This window comes from Aphelocoma coerulescens, chromosome 8 (assembly GCF_041296385.1).
Source record: "Aphelocoma coerulescens isolate FSJ_1873_10779 chromosome 8, UR_Acoe_1.0, whole genome shotgun sequence".
NCBI lineage: Eukaryota > Metazoa > Chordata > Aves > Passeriformes > Corvidae > Aphelocoma > Aphelocoma coerulescens.
Genome location: NC_091022.1, coordinates 7,930,516 through 7,951,265, shown reverse-complemented (window position 1 = coordinate 7,951,265; position 20,750 = coordinate 7,930,516). Strand labels below are relative to the sequence as shown.

The following is a 20,750-nucleotide window of genomic DNA, read 5'->3' as shown; positions in this document are numbered from 1 at the left end:
TAATTTTTACTGTTAGGTCTACAGTAAAATATTTCCTTTGTTAAGTGCCAAAAAATATACAGATCCACCTGTGGAGGGAAGCTGTGGGATAACCCAGTACATTTCCCTAGAGTTTCTTAGCCAGTCTTGGTCTACAAGGTATAAAATCTGAAAACCTTCTTCCTCTGTGCATTAGAACATGACACAGCTGTTTGACACTCTGTCTTTGCTAAGGTCATTGAAAACTGAGGTTTGGAAGAGAATGCAAAAAGCTAAATTTGCACCACGTGCTTTGGTTGCAGCCTGGCTGGGGAGTGCTGTAAGACTCGAGGGTGTTTTCTGATCTCCTCAATGGAACCATCTGACATGGATGAAACACACTGCATGTCACAAGAGCTGGAATGATGGAACCTATGGGATAAACAAGTTAATCTAGTAACAATTAAAACACTTGTTGAAGTAGTCCAGAAAAAGGATAGAGAAGAAGAAAAATACTAGAAAATAATATGGTACTACAAAGTCTTTTTGTTTTTTTTTTAATACGTACACCAGGTATGTAAACTTTTCTAGCTGTAAAGAAGCTCAGCTTCATCAGGCTTGTGAAACCAGTTTGGTTGCAGAGTTTCAGAGGAATCCTTAGGCATCTCAAGCATACATACTCATCATTTTCCTCGCTTTCTCTTGATTTTACCCTTTTAAATGCATTTTCAGGTCTCACTCTACCTGAATAGTGTTTGTGAATTACATGCCAAGCAACATTAAAATGCATAAAATTGCTGCTTCTTCTGTATTTTCCACATTTCCCACAAAAAACCCAACACAAGGCAATGTTTTGGTCCAGTGCTCAACCAAAAAATGCTTTTGTAAGGCTTTAGGAAAAGACACATTTAATAAACACACCTTGAAGGTCCATTAGGGAATCGAGAGCAGAGCTGTCCACTTCATCCCCAAACTTTAGGCAGTCTTCAGAATATACTGAGATTCATATATCACATGTAAAAGTAACAAAGGGAACCACTGCAGAGATGTGAAATGTGAGCAGTGATAGGGGCAAGGTGATCTTGGGTGTTACCCACGGAAGCAGCCAGAGAGAGCTGTGGGTGGGTTGTTGGCTGTTTTGGAGGTTTTGTTTTTCAATCAAGACCAGATCCTCAAGAGATTAAGTGTTACACATAAAAGGCTTGGATAAAATATTTGCTCTCTTAGGTTGAAGTACTCAGTTGGACAGCAGAGGGGGTAATTCTGTACATCCAAGGAAAAGTCATTCCATCAGCAAAAGGAAGGCCTGGAATGAAGCTGTCATAAAAGGAACAGATCAATATGCAGTGATGGCTGCTGTCAGTGAGAGCACAGATGAGCACAGATCAGCATTGCAAGAACATGAAAGGAGAGAAGAGTCATGAAATATCCCACAGAAAAACATACTGAAGCAGTAACACAGACTTCAAAGAATGAACACTGTTTCTTTTGGGGTTCTGTACTGCAAAGGTGAAGTTATTGCTGTGATTTCAAACATTTGAAGGGACAGGGAAGAACTTTCTGATCTCTAAAGAGTGTGAGCCAAGAGGCATCAATGGAAGTGTTTGTCATGACTAACACTTTTAAAGCATCCCCTGTGTCTAACATGATCCACAAGGAAAGGTACTTAACTCTTCAAAAGGTCTCCATCGTCTCTCTCATGACTCCATCTCTCAAACTCTCAGTAACTTGCTTCATTTTTCTGGAAGTTACATAGATATTTGAAAATGCTTAGTAATTTGAGAAAAGGAAACTACTATGAACATAACAAGACTGAACTTATGTTTTACTAAACTACTGGTTAGTATCTGCAGTCAGTTTAGGCAGTTGGATGTTGTCAAATACTAAGAAATGTCTACCAGGCCAACACGATGGCTCAGAGGTTTCTAGAACACATCTTGCCTCAACTGCTAAGAAGGCATTAGCAAAGCCATGATAAACACACATCTTCTTGCACTGCATGTAAAGCTACAGCTAAGCCAAACACTGAAACTTTAGTTGTAAAGCAGACAGGTGAAGTAAATAACAGAGAAAGTCTGTTAGTAGCTCAGCTTTATCAGGATTTTAAACTGATAAATCGTACCTTGCTTACCTGACTAAGAACAACCAACACATACTGCCAAGAAGGCAGGACACAAACTCTCTTTTGGCCACAGAAGCTCAAGTGACAAAAATTTCTGTTTCTTTTAATTGGAATGTACACAGAGTAGTAATGAGGAATTTTGAAACCTCTCTTCCTTGGAGACACTGATAAAAAAAGCAACTATAAGTACTAGGGAAAATGTAACAAAAATTGTAACATTCTGTTGATCTATTAACTCTTTTGTTTCCCACATCTTCAAGAAATATATTTAATGTTTTAGGGAGGTTGTAAGTTATCCCTGAGAGCATTATCATTCACCAGTTCACATGAAATTTTTGCAGAAATCAGATCTCAAAATCTTTAAGCAATCAAAAGGCTTTTAAGTTGGCCTTTAATTCTAATTAAAATGCTTATGTCAACATATTTAAGTCAGACAGCAAGAGTAAGTGATTAAATCTTCATACCTACAGAAAAAGTCAGACATGACTACTCCTTGGATATCACTTACTAATCTTGTCTTGGAAACCTGATTTAGATTTCATAAAAGAGGATGAGTTGTTCTGTTACAGATTTCATGGAGCTGCAGCAATGCAGCTTTGACAGTCACCTCACAGTCTGCATCTCTGCACAGCACAAATGACAGATTGCTGCATTCAGCCTCAGGAAAGGAACTCACTGTTTCACATTCCAGAACCTGGCTCGTTATTGTTAAGTCTTTATCAAAAGCATGAAACCTATGAATAAATTCTGTTACGAACAGAAGTTTTGGCAAGACAAAGACGACACTTCACGCAGCAGTTAATATAAAGAGAGGATAATAGTCCTGCCAAAGACAATAAATACTAGAAGAAATGGCTTTCAGTTTTAGAGGCCCTGAGCAATATTGCTGGTGTTCATTTTAAGATCTGCTTCTACAACACAATTCCCTTAAGATTGCTCTTAAATGTGAAAAGGATGGATGTTTTTGTTTTGGGATCATTCACAATGTTGGAATTGCAAACAACAGGCTTGAACTGAGGTGAGAGTTAACATCACTTTGCCACTAATTTCTTTCAACTGCATCCTTCTCTTTCTTGCTCTCCCTTCCCCCCACTAAAAAAATCTCCAGGCATTACTATCAAAAATATACTCATGCAATAAATCATGTATTTGCTCTCACGTGACTCGTATTCATTAGAGTCAAAGATCTCCAAGATCTGCCCCCAGAGTGTATTATGTTACTGAAACATAGAAATAGCTGCAACACAAAGTTTTGCCAGAAAAAAACCCACAAAAGTAACAACAAACTGTCTCTTAGTTGGGCAGAAGAAAGAATGTTCATAAAAATATTTCTGAGGGGTAAATCAAACCCCAAAGTCTAATTAGACAAAACCAGCAGTTTGAACCCAACAAGACACACGATTTTGAACTAGAAACTTCTAGAAACTATACACTTTTTTCAGTGACCCAGGCAGTTCTCTTTTCAAAATGAATTTTTTCTAGAACAGAATGGAAAAAGAAACATAAAACACTACTAGTTTATCCATTATATATCCTGGCTTTCATTAAGCAGTAAACAACAAGCTCCTACATTCCCTCAAATGCACCCCGTTACTGTGCAGTTATCTTGCTTTACTGAATACTACAACCACTCTGCAGCAGAAGTGACATCTCCTGTGAGAGATGCAATGCTATTCCAGTGATGTGGTAACCTGACTGAAACATTTGAGCCTGAGTGGGGAAAAGGAACACTTGATTCAGCTGCACATCTGGGTTTTATAAAGGGTCCAAAAGCTTAACACTAACGTGCTTCAGGGCTAAAACACAGTTGAGGAGATCACAGCAGTCAAGAAAGAGGACAGTGTTAATCCAGGGCATATCGTGCTCTTCACCAATGCTCTGAAAATTAACTTAGCTCAGCTAATTTTGCATCCCCACTAATTGTGTGTTGTGTATGAGTAAGCAATGACTAAGGAAATGTCAAAGCTATTCCATATCCTGTTCTTTTCCTGAAGAAAAACATGACAGGCAGAGAGGATGCCTCCCATTAAGGCCACAACAATTCAAGGCAGCTACTTTTTTTTCAGCAGGAATGAAATAACCTATATGCAATCTAAACATTGCCAGTCATTATAATCACTTGTTACCCCTGTGCTGAGCACACATGGCTCCCCCAAACCAATTTACTATTCAAATATCAGAGTTTGGATATTCAAATATCAGCATGAGTGCATACACACAATTTAAGCTGAAAAATGCACAGTGAGCACCAAGTCACCTGTATATGAAAATACCTGCTCTGTAGCACACTGGTTCTTTTCTAACGTTTCAGATTACTAATTGATAAACTTTGACCACTAGCTAGAAAGGCAAAAAAAATGCTGAACAATACAGACCACAAAGTGATGCACATATTACAACCAGGGTGGATATAACCAGACTGCTAATGAGGCAAAAAGAAGTGCCATCGGTATAGAACCTCCTGTTGGTTTCCTCACAGCTGTAAGGACAGAAATGAGCAGTGGCTCACTACAGATGTCCACCTGAGAGGTGCTGAATTGTCCCCTGCACACCAAAGGTAAAGGAAACACAGGCTCCTGAAGATGGTTGTTAGAAACTTCATCTCAGTTAGATGCCCAAAATAACTGATCTGAGCCCTTCCAGTTTTGCCTTCTCCCCATTCACGTCTCTCCCATAAACCTAAATGAAGTTTGAGACAAAGCACATAGAGCAGAAATGTGGAATTGGGCAGAGAAAGGTGAAAGAGTAGGTGAAAGACTAAATATCCTAAAGCATCCAAACTACATGTCTGATGAGAAGGGAAAGGACAGGGGGACAAGCAATATGAGATAGAGGAAGGAAAAAGGACTGGGAACAGGGAATATAGTGTTTAGAGACTATGGTTTTCACCACTCCATTATGTGTTACAGGAACTACACAACAAAGGGGCATTAGGTTGGAACATTATCCAGAGCTGTACAAAACTAATTTATAAAAGATCAAATCACTTACTGCAATACTGAGACCAGACTGTTCAGAAAACTGTGCGGCACGTAGATGTGGCTCTGAGCAGTCATATAACCTTCACAGACGAGTCCCAACCAAAGGGGGCTTCAGTTAGCACTGCTAAACTCCCGCCACCCTCACAATCTTTTCAGACACTATGAATAATGCTAAAATCAACACATGAGGATGATGGTACGAGCTCAAAATGAGCACCATACTTCAATAGCATGTTCTCATAACAATGGGCAGAGCTACTTGAAAGCACAAATCATGCCTACATGCATTGGCCAGAAGCAACAATATTGCTAAGGGACAAATTTTCTTTTTTGTAAATTTAAAATAAAAAAAAAGAGTCTGATCACAGTGGAAGACCAAGAAACAACAGGATTGCAAGACTGCATTAGACCGTGCCCAACCTTAAGTGATATTCATGAACAGAAAGGTCACAAACGCTACAGAAGCAAGAATCAGATACTCTCGCCTCATGTGCTGCTGCTTCCTCCATCCTCACCTCTTCTGTCCCTACATTATCCTTATCTTCCTTCTTGCATCCATACCCCATGCATTCTGGATAAAAGTGAACACAATTGAGACTGCATTTGTTCACTCTCACTGGCATTTAATTCTCTACTCACTTTGTTCACTCAGCTCCAAAATAGACCCTGGAGGTAGTTTTCCACAGGTTTTTGCTCTGATGGCACTGACAGCCTGCTCATACTGTTCCCTGTATCCTATGCCTACCTATTTTTAATCTCTTAAATCATGATTTAGCTTATTGAGTGCCAAAAAGGGTTAACCTTTGCGGCTGGATGTGCAAAAAAAGTTACAACAAATCATGGCAGACAACTTTCTCTTTAAGAATTTCAAAAATAGCTATGTTCAATTGCCTGCTATTATTTCAACTCATTTATCAACTGCAGACATGCCACTTAGTCTTCTGGAATTCCCTGGATCATATCTAGAGCTTTTACAAAGAGATATAAAATTTACAATTGTCCAGACACTTTCTACAGTAACTTTTTAATGCAGAAATGCACACTAATGGCACTTCAGCCACTTCACTGGTGTAAATGCAGTCTGGGACATTTTGCAAACAAGAAGCACGTAGCTCCTGTGCTACCCATGACCATTTCAAAGATGTCCCTCCCATTCAGTATGAAGAATGGCCTGGCACTACACTGCTGTCTGCCAGGAAAAGAAAACAATCTAGCAGAAATACAGCTATTTTCTTTTTCATAGTGGTCCTCCAAATAAGCATTAATGAAGAAGTTGGACTTCTCAAAATCCTTAGTTTCCTCCAAGTTAAAAATCAAAGAATATTGTTGGCTTGTGGAAAATAATTTAATCACTGGGCTGAGTTCATAGGCACAGCATGACAGGAATGTCAGCATGATGATAAACTTGTGAAAAATGAAAGTTTATCACTACCTTTGGAAGGCACTTAGGATAAACTATGGGTAACAGTTTATTATTGATACTGACTCTCTGAGTGGAGATTACTGCAACCACGAAAGCAGCCTGCCATGCTGCTGCTGTGATAGCTGAAAATACAGGAGAGCCTTGGAAATTGATAGGAAGCAGTTCAAACCTCACTGCAGAGATGGGGATCTATTTAGTGAAAGATTTCAAATATTTCAAGTCTAGTCTGAACTTGGTATCAGAAGGAATGGAAATGTCAATGGCTTCTTGGGCCTATTCTTTTCCAAACAGAGATCAAGTGGAAAAGGAGGGATTTCATCTAAACATCTAACACAGATGCATGTAACCAGCTGAGCAGCCCTTACAAAGGAAAGAAAAAGTGCATTAGAGGTCTGAATAGCTTTGCACTGTATTAGAGTTTCTCCCCAACAAGGCTTTAGCATCATCCTGGGCACCCAGAACAACCCAAACCCCTTGTTCTTCTCCTTCATTCCTCTGAAGCTCTGCTTTTGCCAGGAAACAAAACTTACAGGGAATGAATTTCCAGGCCCCAGTGTGGGGAGCTATTCTGGTTCTATTTAACCATCTCGTGAAAAGCTCACAGACTAATGCTGCTGCACTTGGCAGTAAGACTCCAAACTTTACTTCCCTCAGCCCTAAACCTGCTTGGTTCATTAATGTTTTGCCTTCCATTTTATTCAGCCTATGTCCCTTTCTGCTGGTATGGAAAGAAGACCCCTGGAACACTGTCTTTCCTTGACAACATTATTTCTTGCTCTTGGTGACACATGCAGTAATTAATCTCTGACACTTCCTCACTGGGAAAAATCTGACCACTCCACTGAGAGTCCCACTCACAAAAATCACCACTCAGTCTTTCCAAAATTGTATTCTTCTTCCACAAGGCAAGCGCCAAGTGGGAATATAATAAAAAAGCCAGCCCCTACACATGCAGTGATACGCAGACAAGGAGCCCTCCTGGTTTATCCATGGTGTGCTCTACTTTCTCCCTTGTAACCGTTTTATCTTCAAAAGCCCTTGCCCACCAACCCACTTTCACTGACACACTTGTTGCTGGTTTTAAGGGAAGCACGCTTCACATTAAACCTCTTCGAACCTCTACCTCTGCTAATTAAACAAGAAACCCCAGCATTGCTTGGACACACATTAGTTCCCTGTGATCCAAATGGGAGAATGGGAGGATGCACATTCTGTAACAGACACTCAGTGCTTGCCCTGCCACCACCACAAAGCATCCTGAAGGTCACTTCTCCTTTTCATTGGATTGAGACTCCAATTCCAAATTCCCTGGCATCCAAGTTTGTTGCATTCATTCTCCCTGATGTGAGAGTTCTGCAACCAACCCTCTAGGAGCTACAGCTCTCTCAGAGTCTGCCATCACCTAAGAAGAAACAAATCCTGCATAAGTTATTTAGGACACCAGAGCTCATCGCAGCACACGTTTAGATTTACATACATTCATGTCCAGAAGTTGGTGAAGATCTACCTCTCAAGATAACGACATTTGCCTCAGAATTCCAGGCAGAAAAATAACTACTGGCAACAATTCCGTACAGTGCATATCCAGACCCAGACACAATCACCTCCACGTTTGACTTGAGAAGAGCGAACTTATTCTCTTAGCGGTTGTGTTAGACCATGGGCTAAGGCAGATTAAAAAAAGACAAAAACCTCACACAACAAAATCAATCTAAGTACAACACTTAGATTCAACAGAATGAGCAACAAAGAAAAAAACTGACCAGAGAACAAGGCTAGTTTCCTGTGGGGAGAGTATCTTAAAATCTACGGTAAAGTCATACTTGGCAAAATTCAACAGATCTGGTAAACATCAAAGATAAAATTCAGCAGAATAATTCCAGCAAGCACCATTAAAAGAAAAATGGGACCAGCAGGGTTACCAGTGAAAAACAATGCCAGGCCTAATAGCACTGATCTACCAGAAGCAATTTATTATGACACCAGAAATAGCTATTTTCACAGTGGATGCTTGAAATGAAAACTTTAAAGCTTCTTTAAGTCTTGAGCTATAGCAAAGTATTCAACCAGCCAGCCAAAATAGCTGAAGGGAAATAGGAAGGCCACATGTGGAACTAATTACTCATGTAGAGGCTATGACAAAGAACATTTCTCCAGACTTTTCATGGGGGCTTCACTTTCAGGAAGTAACTCTAATTACTGTTCAAGTCTCGGCAGCCTGCATGCCGCTGACAGTTCCAAGAAAAAATGAACCTATTTGCCCTTTTCTTGGTCTGAAATGCCAAAATAGAAAAGCACAACTAGAGTCATTAAAAAGAAAGAAAATAAGCACTGGCTTATTACATTAGCTTCCTGAGCAAAATCCTTTTTATAAATTCGGTTTTTCAGCCTTCACAAAAGAGCAAATTCTGCGTCTACATTAACTCGCTCTCTGTTGGCTGCAGTGAAACTGTACATCTTGACTTTTTACAGCTTTTCCATACTGGGGCCCACTTCCTGCCCAGTTGAAGAAAAAAATCTGGCCTGAAGATGAAATGACTGCTTAACATTACACTAAAACATCTGGTACCATTTTATACACAGACCCATGTCTGAGAGCAGGCAATTCTAGCGGTCTCACCAGCGGCACAGTGCATACCCAAACCTCCCCAGGGTGACATCATCCCATATATGGACTCTCAGGCCCAGCCCTCCCCCTTTTCCTGGTCCTAAATTCATTGCCAGATCCCCAGTCTGCTGCAAATGTGCCACGTCAAGACTGGAAATCACAGCACTTCAGTGTGTTTCAGTGAGTGCTGCAGAGTGTGAGGGAGAGCCGAGCACAACCCGTGATGCAGGAAGGCAGTTTTTCCCCGAGACTAAAAGAGGATTTAAAATAAATAAATAGACGCGTCCGGAGATCCTGCTCCGTCGCCCCAGTGTTCAGACTACCTGTTCAGGACAATGCTGTTGTACAGTAGTCTGCACATTGGTTAGACTGGGCAAGGGAAAGCAGCGGCATGGACTATTGGGGACGCAAGTTGCTATTGCCAAGGAGAAGACCCTCACTGCTCCTTTCAGATCTCATATACAGTATTTTTCTTCACAGGTTTTGCACACTAGGGAATAAGAAACGCTAAGGGACACTGTGAAAAAGGAGGACTTCAGAATAAAGCGGGGAAGACATTCTGGTAAGGCCTACTTTGGAAGAACACCTGGCCTATGACCTGGCGAACCTAGGTGACTCCCCTCCCCCCTTCCTCCAGTCATCACTGCAAGAAAGATGGAGCTCTGATGGTGCACTAAAACCCATGCAAGAAATGAGAGAGGTATATTACCTAGAGGTACACTACCTAGAGAAGTGTACAACAGTAAAGTTAAAGTCAGTCATTTCTTTTTTATTAATTTTTTTTTTTAACTTAAAATAAAGCCTTTTTTTCCCCCCATAAACTAAAAAGGTAAATTTAATGGTTTTTTTAACTTGTAGCTGTCAGTATAAATATTTAAGGAGTATATATTTTTTTATCTTAGGTTTGCTAGAAGTGTGTATTTTGAATAGCTCCTGTTACAATCTATGATCTGAAGATCAATTTTAAAAAATTATTTTTGCTTAAAGTAATAAAATGATAGAAAAGAATGCATGAATAATATTTTAAATTATTGTAAAATATATCACCTCTGGGAAAACTGTATTTAGTTTTTTATATGTAGTTGAAACTTTGCAATTAACTTATGCTATATGTGCTAATGAAAACTGGGAGGGGAACCATAGAAAAAGTGACTACACCATGCTAGGCTGCTGCCATGTAGAATACAAAACCTTTGACTGTCAGGAAAAATTACCTCTTAAAGTTCAGGATGTGATGGAAAAAAAAAATCAATCATCAAATAAAAGAGAAGAAAGAGGTTTCCAACCCAATACCTGGCTGGACATTGAATGGGAGTGATCAGGACCGACTGATTGTTGCCGCTCTCATGTATACTTTGAATCGCTGATAATTCTTCTACCATTCAAAATGATAAGTACTTTGTCCTGAATCCCACTGATAAAAATGGAATTTCTAAACGAATGCAGAAGTTTGCTTTGGTGAATTTCCAGCTGTCCTGGTAGGGGAAAAAAACCCTCAGGCTGAATGAAATCCCCACGGACAAAATAATACAAAAAGTCTGGGCTGCAATTTGATACCAGCCGAACTCCAGAGTCAGCTCCCCTAAAGTTAACAGTAGTAACAAACTACTGCAACCAGAAAAAAATCCCACCTATATGGTGCTCATTATTGCCAGGAAGGCTTGGAATAGCTATACTGTAAAAAGAATTAGCATAAATATGCAGCCATTAGTATTATAACCAGCCAATTTAGCAGAATGCGTGTTGTATTTTAGACAGCCTTGGTGCTATACTTTTTAAAAACAAAACCAAAAAAATCTGTATATTATGATGACGTTTTCCACTGTTCCTTCGATAATCAATAGAGGAATTATTGGGGAGAATTGATCATGTAGTGTTAGTGTGATGGTACCTGGACTGGCTGCCTTAAAGCTTACAAAGCAAGGACTAGCACTGTCATTTCCCTCTGCCTCCCAGCAAAACTTATGTCTTTTGACCAAAAGAACTTTTTTTTTAATGTCTATATACACTTGTAAGTTATTAAGCCTCTCTTCCTTTTTTTTGTAGAAGATTATTTTTGGGATTAATTTAGTGGGGTTTCATCCATTACAGTACGAGTAGATGGAATTTTATTCTCGTTCTGCTTTAAAGTGGAGTTACAACACAGTTATATGTGGTTATTAAGGGAAAATCTGAAGCGACAGGAAGAAATTAAAGGAGTGGAACTAGAGTCAAACCGGCATTAATATTTCTCTAAGTATGATTGCTGTTTTAGGCATAGCAAATCTGAAAAGTTTTATGACTTAGATTTTGCTTAAGCAGTAGAAAAATGTTTCCAAATCTTGTTAAAAAACTCACTCAGTTTTGCTTTCAAGGGGAATATAATCATTTGCAAATATTTTTTTCTATCTAATGATTACTTGCAAAGCTACTTTTCTTTTTATAATTCTGATCTAGAAATTAAGGAAGGAAATGCTGTTATCCAGAGAATAATAGGCTCTCCATGAAAACAGTGTTGCAGATAGCCTGTGTTAACTTTTGCTAAATAAGCAAGGACGATGGAAACATATGGAAAGAGTGTTTTTCTTATCTCTAGTCCATTATTTGCATTAATCTTTATTTTAAATGACCTTTCTGGATTTAGGAAGTGATTCCCCTCCCATACACCCATGACTCTTCAAAGTACATTTTTAGACTGTAAGGCTGAGATCGAGGAGGCCCCCTTGGCATGGGGCTTGGAAAGGAGGCGGGGGGGAAATGCAGTGTGCAAAGCAACAGATATGGAAAGAAAGGCTGTATTGTTAGGAATGAATAAGGAAGTATATCAACCTCAGCTCAGTAATCAAAACATTTTTAAAGTGAATTAAATGATTCTGCGGTTCTTAAAACACTGCTGGTTTAGTTGAAACAATTTCTAGTTGATCATAGTCACAGAGAAGAGATTTCAATAATTACAAAACAAGAGGCTTTAAATATGCATGTCAACAAACACAAGTAGGCTGCATATAAATATTTCAAAAGAAAAAAAAACCTCAAAAAACAAAATACCACCAAATATTACTTTTAGTAATGAATAAAAAAAATTTAGCAGGACCCAATGCATACTAATCATGGTGAGAGATCTCTAAAGCCAGGACAATACCGATGCTTAAGCCTGTTGTATGAACTGATATATATTACCATAAAATGCACAAAAACAGAAAAAGCAAATTAAAGCCAGTAGGAACATTTAAATAGGTGAGTGTTTCAATATAATGGACTTTCTTTCTTCTTTAGGGAGTTTATTTTTTTTAAGTGCACTCAAAAAAATTATATAGGGAAGAGGAAGACAATATTTCAAACCTTTTCTAGCTATTCCTTTAATGCTAAAAATAAAAGGAAAAGAGAGAGAAGGGTGGGGGAAAGTCAGTTAACTTTACAGAAATAAATATAGATCAAATAAGTATTCAAATGTGAAAAAAACTAGTTACTTTAAAAAAACCCGTGTCATTTGACATTTTTCTGCCTTGTCATTAAGCTGCATGTTGTCTTCTTTATTACCATTCCCAGTGCTATTCAGTGCATCTGTATTTTCAGAGCACTAAAGACACTGCAACCCTCCCCATGCTCCTTGCCCCCCTTCCTGTACTCTCACTGTGCCTCCAGACCACCCAAGTATCATTTCTATGTGGAAAATATTATAACCAAAATAGCAAAATACCTGCATGAAAATTCCAGGCTTCTACATAAAATGTTCATTATAATCTTTCAATCAAAATCTGTTAAACAGATTGGAAAATGAAAAGCCCTAAACTTTGGTGTGTTGGGTTTTTTAAATAATAAATTTTAATCAAGAGCATAACTTTACTTTTACTTGTAAAAGGCTTTGCTTCCTGAACTGTACTTTATTTAGAAAAAAAAAAAAAATCTTAATTGAAATACTATTAAGGGTCAGGTTTAAACCTACAAAAAACCAGGAAATGCCACAGTTAAGAATGAAACTTTCCTGAATTATTCTACTGTAGTTCTGTACTGCATTTTACACAGCACTGCAAAGCAGTATCTAAAAATAACAGCCTTCCCTTAAATAAAGAGTCCTGATCACTATTGGAGGGAATACAATTCTCAATTCAGTTTCCAAGGTACCAATATTTAAAGTCAGGTCCTTAACATAAGTTTCTGTGAATATAATATTGGCAATCACAAGAATTTTTTTTTTTGTTATGAGTATTCTAAAGTATTCTCAAGCCCTTTACTGACTCAATGTGTCAACCAGACACAGCACAAAAAATGTTAAGCCCTTTTAGCAAGTTAGCTTACAATTTCCAGGAATTTCAGTTTTTAAATAAAAATCAAGTGGAGATATTAATCTAGTTATATAGCACCCAATGCATTAACTGAAGGGAAAATAAACTTGCCTCTGTTCGAGATGTAAAGCTTTTTGCTGATTCTTTGATGAATTCTCCTTGTGTACAGTTATTAGAAAGACTGCACAAACCTTCCACTTACGACTTTCCTCCCAGCACAACTTCCCTGGCAGCTGTTAATAGAAAACCTATTATAGAAAATGCATACTTCTGTTCTTCCAATATTTTATACTACAGGTTGCCAGTCATTTTGACTGTACAACTCTTTGTTATTTTGAGAAGGATCCGTAACACAGAAAGTGAGACCTTATTTTCTTCCAGACTAAAGATTTTCATTTCTTGAGCAACTAAATGCAGCAGTTAAATCTGATTAAATCTATGAAACAACCAGTGTATTACATTTGTTTTAAAAATACTTCTAATTTGCCACTTCTGTTTTTCTTCAAAATGGTCAAGTGGGTAGGAAGAAATGTCAACTTAAAGCATACTCTCAAAATTTTACTTAGAGCTACAAAAAATTAAGTAAGCATTTTATAAAGACAAACTATTTAATGTATTGGAATTAATTTTTCATGTCTAAATTAGCTACCCAAGTTTTGTGGTTGATTCATTTATTTAAGACATCTTATTCCATCTTGTTAGGTTCAAGGAAAATTTATACATATAATTGATAAACTTAACTTGTATAGTCAATTTGTATATTAACTAAAATGCACGTTGTTCTTTATGGCAAAATTAGAGACAGAACACCTGAATAATTACATATTATTAGTCTCACATAAAACCGCAGCACTATCTCCACCTTTAATGTCTGGTAATTTAATCCCTTTATAATCAGTTTTCAGGCTGGACTTAAACTTGTTTGGCTGCTATTCTGCATGGGATATGTTTGAGAAGGGTTTGAAAGCACAAGTTTGTTGCTTACCTATGGTGGCACTAGTGAGCAACAGAGATTCAAGAACACCATTATAAACCAGAAACATTTAATCTGTAGAGAAAATTAATACAGTTATTCTTTTCCCCCTTTAAGGTTCCAGTGTGTTTTATACCTTCTGAAACAATATGCCAGTGATGTTGCAAATGTCACTGCAAAGTTGGATTACAGTCACTGTGTGTACTCTGTATAGTGAAAATTCAGCAAAGTAGCACATCTTGTGACGTGAAATGATGCTATTTGCATGCTTTTAATCTACAGTATTGTCTAAACTGAAAAAAACTTACTGAAGTTTTATGAGGTTAATTTATTTTGTTAGACAGTACAGATTTTGAGAGAAAGCTACATTGAAGTAACATGCAAATCAAAATACTAAAAGGAATATAATACAGGTACAGCTATCACATATTAGGAAAATTGATACAAAATGCAACCAGTTTTCCTTCCAGCACATTCCCTATAATGGGGTTAATGTGCAAGTGACAGCCTCCACATATACAGAAAGATTTTTATTTTTAACATCCCAGATTATTGTACTTATCTGCTCCTAGAAAATATGCACTGTATAAACATATCCATTATCTTGAACTTCAGAATTTCTGTGCTTCCATGAAGAGTAAAAACATCTGGTTAAATTACTATGTGCGAGTACAATATGCAGGCAAAACCCTGTATGAATTGCATATAAAATAAACAATGGCTTCAGTTCTTCTTGCTTTCGAAATGTTCAGTGTGACCAGTCTGTTGAAATCGCATCCCTGATACGTGTCAGCACAATGATAACTCATGTACCGACAAGCTTCTTTTCTGAATAAAATCAAGTTCTGTTCTTGTTCTGCAGCTGCCAATGTTTTAAAGTTTAATTCTGTTATGTGTGTTCCCCCCAACAAATGCCCCCCCAAACTGGACTGGCACAAAGTGTTGCACACCAGCGGCGATGGCTCCAAGGGACTGGCTGGACGGAGTTGTCATGTGTCTGCCTGTCTACACTTGCTGTGCAGAACATCCTCTCACCTGTACAGCAGGCACAGACAGGCAGTCGCATGACAACCCAGCCTGAGGGACAGCCGCCAGTGGGACCCCGCTCTGACACCCCAGAGCATCTGCACCACCAGCTCCAGCCAAGAGTCGCTCTGGACCTCAGATGGCCGGTCAGTAACCAAGCCCAGAGTCAAACCAACACTGCCTGCAAAGTACAATAAAACCCACTGCTGAAATTTTTACTGTGCTTCCTATAGTACTCTTTTCCTAGTTGCTCTCATGACTCACTAACAGTTAAGTTTTATTTATACGCAGCTCTGCGGCACCTCCGTGTGTTCTGTCCTCCCATTTTCTTCCCAGGCATAACTCGATTATTGCTGTATAAAACTCACTGACATTCCTGCTCGCCACAGAAGCCAAGAGCAGCTTATTGTGTGGCAAGTTAATTCTGTAAACATATACAATGTTAGACCTTAGAGTACCTTCTCCCCTTTCCACTCTCTCACCTCCTCACTTGTTTTTGTAATTTCATTCTCCAATCACACATAATTTTACAATTAGGAACAAACTGCGAAATTATAATACAAACTGCATCCATCACCGGATGTTGACAATAACATCATTTCCTATTGAAACAGAGTGGAAATATTTTCTTTGGAAATAAGACTAAAGAGAATTTTTCCCAATCAATGTAAATCTCACATTTTTAGAAATTCTAATCCTAGAGTCCAGCTTGGCATCCTTTGCAAACCAATAATGCCAGTGAAATCTCTGGATGCTTTAGAAAGAATAATAAAATCACATTCTGGGGCCATGCACTGTAAAAATGCTATACCACTTTACAAATGGCCTCCATTTCTTTACAGTAAGGAGGCTTTTGATTCACAAGCTGGAATGACATTCCACATTCCTGCATCCTAATGTAGAAGTGGCTAATTTACAAAGTTCATATTTGCAGGTTGACTCTCAAATCAACTTTAGTTAATACTACTTAACAAAACAGTAACAACTGAAAGCTAAAATGCTCAGATTTAATAATCTCTGTGTGTGTAGGCGTGCCTTATAATACCTCGGATAGGATTACATGGAATACTCTACGAAATAAATCGGTATTTGTGAGGTCACCGAGTGTGCTGATCTTGTACTTGTTTACAGCAGTCTCAAAGCCAGTACACAGCACTATCCTTGCTTCATTTTTAAGTAAGTAGAAAAGCACAAAGTCATGGTATTGGTCACACAGCAAAGTTATGAACAGAAGCAACTGTATGCAGGATCAGAAACTAATCCAGGTTAGTTCTCACAGAACTGATACTATAACTGCTTTAATCCCACTGTTCAAACATCAACTTGGCATTTCCATAACTACAAGTCTAAAAAGCATTCTCAGGCACTGAATCCCTCTCATCAGGAAAAAAATCCTGGTGTATGTTTGACAGCAACAAAACCATGTGAAGAAACCAACCATTTCTTTTCTAATACTGATATCACACAGCAAAATCTGGAATCTTTTGCCAAAGCAACTTGCTTCTAAATGCATTACACCGTGGATTCATCACTTATAAAGCTGCACCTCATAAACAAAGGAATTTACATCCTTCTAACGGCACTAGCAAGCAAGCACTAGTGATTTTGATCTCAGAGCAAATTCCAGACTGGAAAACAGGCTCAGCTTACACTAGAGCGGGTACACAGCCCCGGAGGCCCCAGCAGGCACTGTAGCTGTGCAAAGCACATTGTCAGAGCTCTCTGGTACAAGGCTGCTGCAGCATTCCTTCCCCTGGGGTACAGGCACAGGGGGAACAAACTGCTCACCATGGGAAGAGCAGCAAGGTGAGAACTGACTCTGCACCTTCCTCAGCTGCCATGGAAAGGCTCCTGGCCAGCCCAAGCAGGCGGACAGGGGCTCTGAACTCCCCACGACCTCGCAGGGCACGGCCAGACACACAAACACAGGGATCACTTCTCACATCACCGAGACTGCGCATCTCACCAGGCATGAAACACACCCCACACAGCCACTTCAGGCATCAGCTGAGGAACCTTACTAATTTTTTCAGTCTTACTGAGAAGGTCCAACACCAAAAAAAAGAAAAAAAAATTAAAAAGAAATTATAACTTCAAAAACTCTTTTTCAGGACAGAATAAGCAAATCATACAGCTAATCTGTACTTAAGGAGCAACTTCTCTCACCAGCAGAGCATGGAATAATGCTGTGCTATTATCTTCTTACCACTCTAAGAAATTCCTGAGTGATCTCCAATGGCCTGAATTAACTACGGACATTTTCATGACTCTCAAAACATAACTGTTTGGCAATTAAGAGACATCATCTTAAAATATGCATATGGAAATCACACAGTGGCCATTTTTTCTGAGTACTTTTATGAGCTTCCCAGGTGACTCTCCTCAGCAGATTACCAAAACTATTTATTTTTAAAGTTGCACAGCATAAGACATACCATTACTATTTTCAGGAATTTTTATATTTCACACTAAACAAAGATCAGATTTAAAGAAGCAACACCAAAACTACCTAAAAAAACTGCCACAGCACGTCTTGGATGCACCTCCAACTGCTTGAGACAGAACACAGCCACAGGGTGTTAATTTTGCCACACTGCTTGTTTTAGTTACAGTTACTTGTATCTTACCTAAGAAAGCAGGTTCTAGTAACTTCAAGGTAGATCACAAAGAACAACTTTTCAAATTCATAAAGTCACTTTTGCACTTTTTTTTCAGCAATGTGAGAGTAAAACTTCCCCTTTTGACACCGGTCCCTTAGCTCCTCCCCTCTGCCTGAGATGCACTAGTTTTCCTGTTACAGTAAATTTGAATCCCTTTAAAACTTAAATAAAAGGGCAAGGGGAAAAATCTTCAAGATTAACCTAGTTTGTCCCTCAGCCTTAAGGTCTATCCCAAAATGGCTATGGACTTGGGGGGAAAAAAAAACATTTCTGAGCAGCACCGTTCCCACTCTCAGCAGCACTACTAAAGGAACTCCCTCTGCTAAGTACCACATCCTGGATATGCAGCTCTTGGGAGAGCTCTGCCTTATGCACTGCACACCCTTTCCCCAGCACTTCCAGAAAATCCTCTGCAGTAAAACATCATGTTAGTTAAAAAGAGTATGAATTTGCATTGTCCCCATCAACCTCTTTTGTTGGGACCAACCAGTGTTTTGATTATTACTTAGAATAAGATTCAAAGCTTCAGAGCTCATTTAAAGCTTTCTCTTTACTTGTGCTTCTTCCATCCATTGAACTGGTTCACCCTAAAAATCACTAATTTTTTACTAAAAACATTTAAAATAAAAAACCCCCAAAAAACAAACAAACAAAAAAAACCCCAAAGAAACAAATAGGAATAATAGGATTTTTTTTTTTAATGTGGCCCAATTTTTCTACAAAAACCAACACAAACCTTAAAAAACTCACAAAGGCTTTACCATAAATCTGATAGCACACATAATCCCGTTTTAACCTTCAAAATACTACTGGAGTTTTGGATAAAATACATCATTACACACATTGTTGTAAAAGTAGCTAAAGAGAAAAGACAAGCTGCCTAACAATATATTCAAAGTGAACAATGTGGATGTCCTTTTCTTTATCTCTGTATTACTCACCTCAGATTTACTGATCACCCAAAAAGGTGCATTTTTTGTCAAATTTGAAAATCCACACCAACCAGCTACAGGACTCTGCAGATGGGCTTTTCATCCTCTCAGAATATAAGACCGGAAAACAATTGTTTCCATTAAATCAATTGCTGTAGTTACTTTCAGAAGTAGCTTTACGCAGACAATTTATGATCAACTTGCAGTAGATGTACAAGAGCAACCCAAGCAAGGATAGGAAAATAAGCAGAATATTTCAAAACAGCCTAGGACTTTTTTCCTTTTTTTCTTTTTTAAAGTAATGTGTGGAAATCATAGGAAGAGAAGAAAAAAATAAACAAAAATACCCCACACCACACCCAGTATTTGTTATTAGCATTTCAAAAGAAGTCTTAGACAGCCAGCATTCTCCATGAATCAAACCAGAAATTTAAAGAAGACAGATAAAATCTTAAAACAATCTTCTAGTTCAAGTTTACTCAATCTGATTTAATATTTTAAGTTGATATCAGAAGACTGTATTAATACTGGGGTTTTCCCCAATAGAAAATAAGTTCTTCGTTCCTTACCTCATCATCTTTGTACCAGGACAAGCTTTCTGCAGTTAGAACGAACCAGTATTCTTTGGATCCTCCTTTCATGATGCCAATGTTGTTGATGGTGAGCCAGCCTTTCCGGATGACCTATGCAGAGGTGCAGTCAGGTACAAGTTTAGTTCATTACTCACTTGACATAGTTCTGCTGCTGCATTCATTCTTTTAAATTAAGACTTGCTAAATGAAACAAGAAAACAAGGTGTATTTTTTCAGTCTCTGGGAAATTCAAGAGTTTTTGCAGGTTTCTATCACTCAAAAAAAAGTAATGAAGTGAGTATAATATTTTCAGTCTGAAAGTTGGAGAAAGAGAGAAGCCTAACTATCCAAATGCTGTACTTCCAGCAGGTATGAGTGTATTAAGGATCACGTAAGCTTGAAGACATTCATTTGCTGGATAATAACACATTGTAAAAGTCCATTCAACTTTATCTCTGACTAGACTGTTCTGGTCTCATTGTTCAGGTCATCTGTAAAGGTGGATACCAGGAAAAGCACCTAGATTCTGGTAAAGTGAGGGGCTTCTGACACACAATGGGAATTTTCAGAAGTGTCAGTATGGAGTGACAAAGTGGAGAGGTCTTCTAAAGTTAAGTTAAAATTAAGGTAGGAAGCAGTAAGGAGAGGCATGTGAGAGCCATTTTCTTCTCACAGGATAGAAGAGAAAAAGAAAAGAGGAAAAAAAACCTATGGCAGCAATAAAAAACCAGGGGGAAAACGGGCAAAGCAAAACTTGGTAAGATAGATACAAGCCGAAGATGAAAGAACAGATGGAAACTTAACTATAAATACTGAGACCAGGAGGCTACATCATGCACAGAGAAAGGAGGACAACAGAAAACCTAAGAGAAATGAGGAACTCAAGAGCGGAAGAAGAGAGAATAACCATGAAAACTCATTTACAGATCAAATGAAAACTTTCAATTTTATTTGAACAGTCACTGTTTTCCAATGTCAATGAGAAAGCAAACATTCCTTCCTACCATGCTCTGAACAAGACAACGGAACTCTCCCAATCACACAAATGCAAGGAACCTCAGCTCTTTTTCCCTGCAGCAACACCCTTCACTTGCCTATGAAATACTGAGATGGAAAGAAGTGCCCAGAGAAGCCCTTCAGAACCCCCTCAACAAGTCCCACAGGCACCAACTCATGTCATCAAACATGAGTTTCCTCTTGTATTTAAAGAAATATACGAGACCAACGTTC

At 38.5% G+C, this 20,750-nt stretch overlaps 1 protein-coding gene across 7 annotated transcripts in view; it reads right to left on the bottom strand.

Moving 5' to 3' along the window:
* Positions 1–20,750, bottom strand: part of DNM3 (dynamin 3) — a 172,849-nt gene that overhangs the window by 102,647 nt on the left and 49,452 nt on the right. For all 7 annotated transcript variants that reach the window (XM_069022384.1, XM_069022386.1, XM_069022380.1 and 4 more), the window contains one exon: positions 19,518–19,631. In XM_069022384.1, coding sequence (XP_068878485.1) covers positions 19,518–19,631 — 114 coding nt within the window. The remainder of the gene's footprint in view (positions 1–19,517; positions 19,632–20,750) is intronic.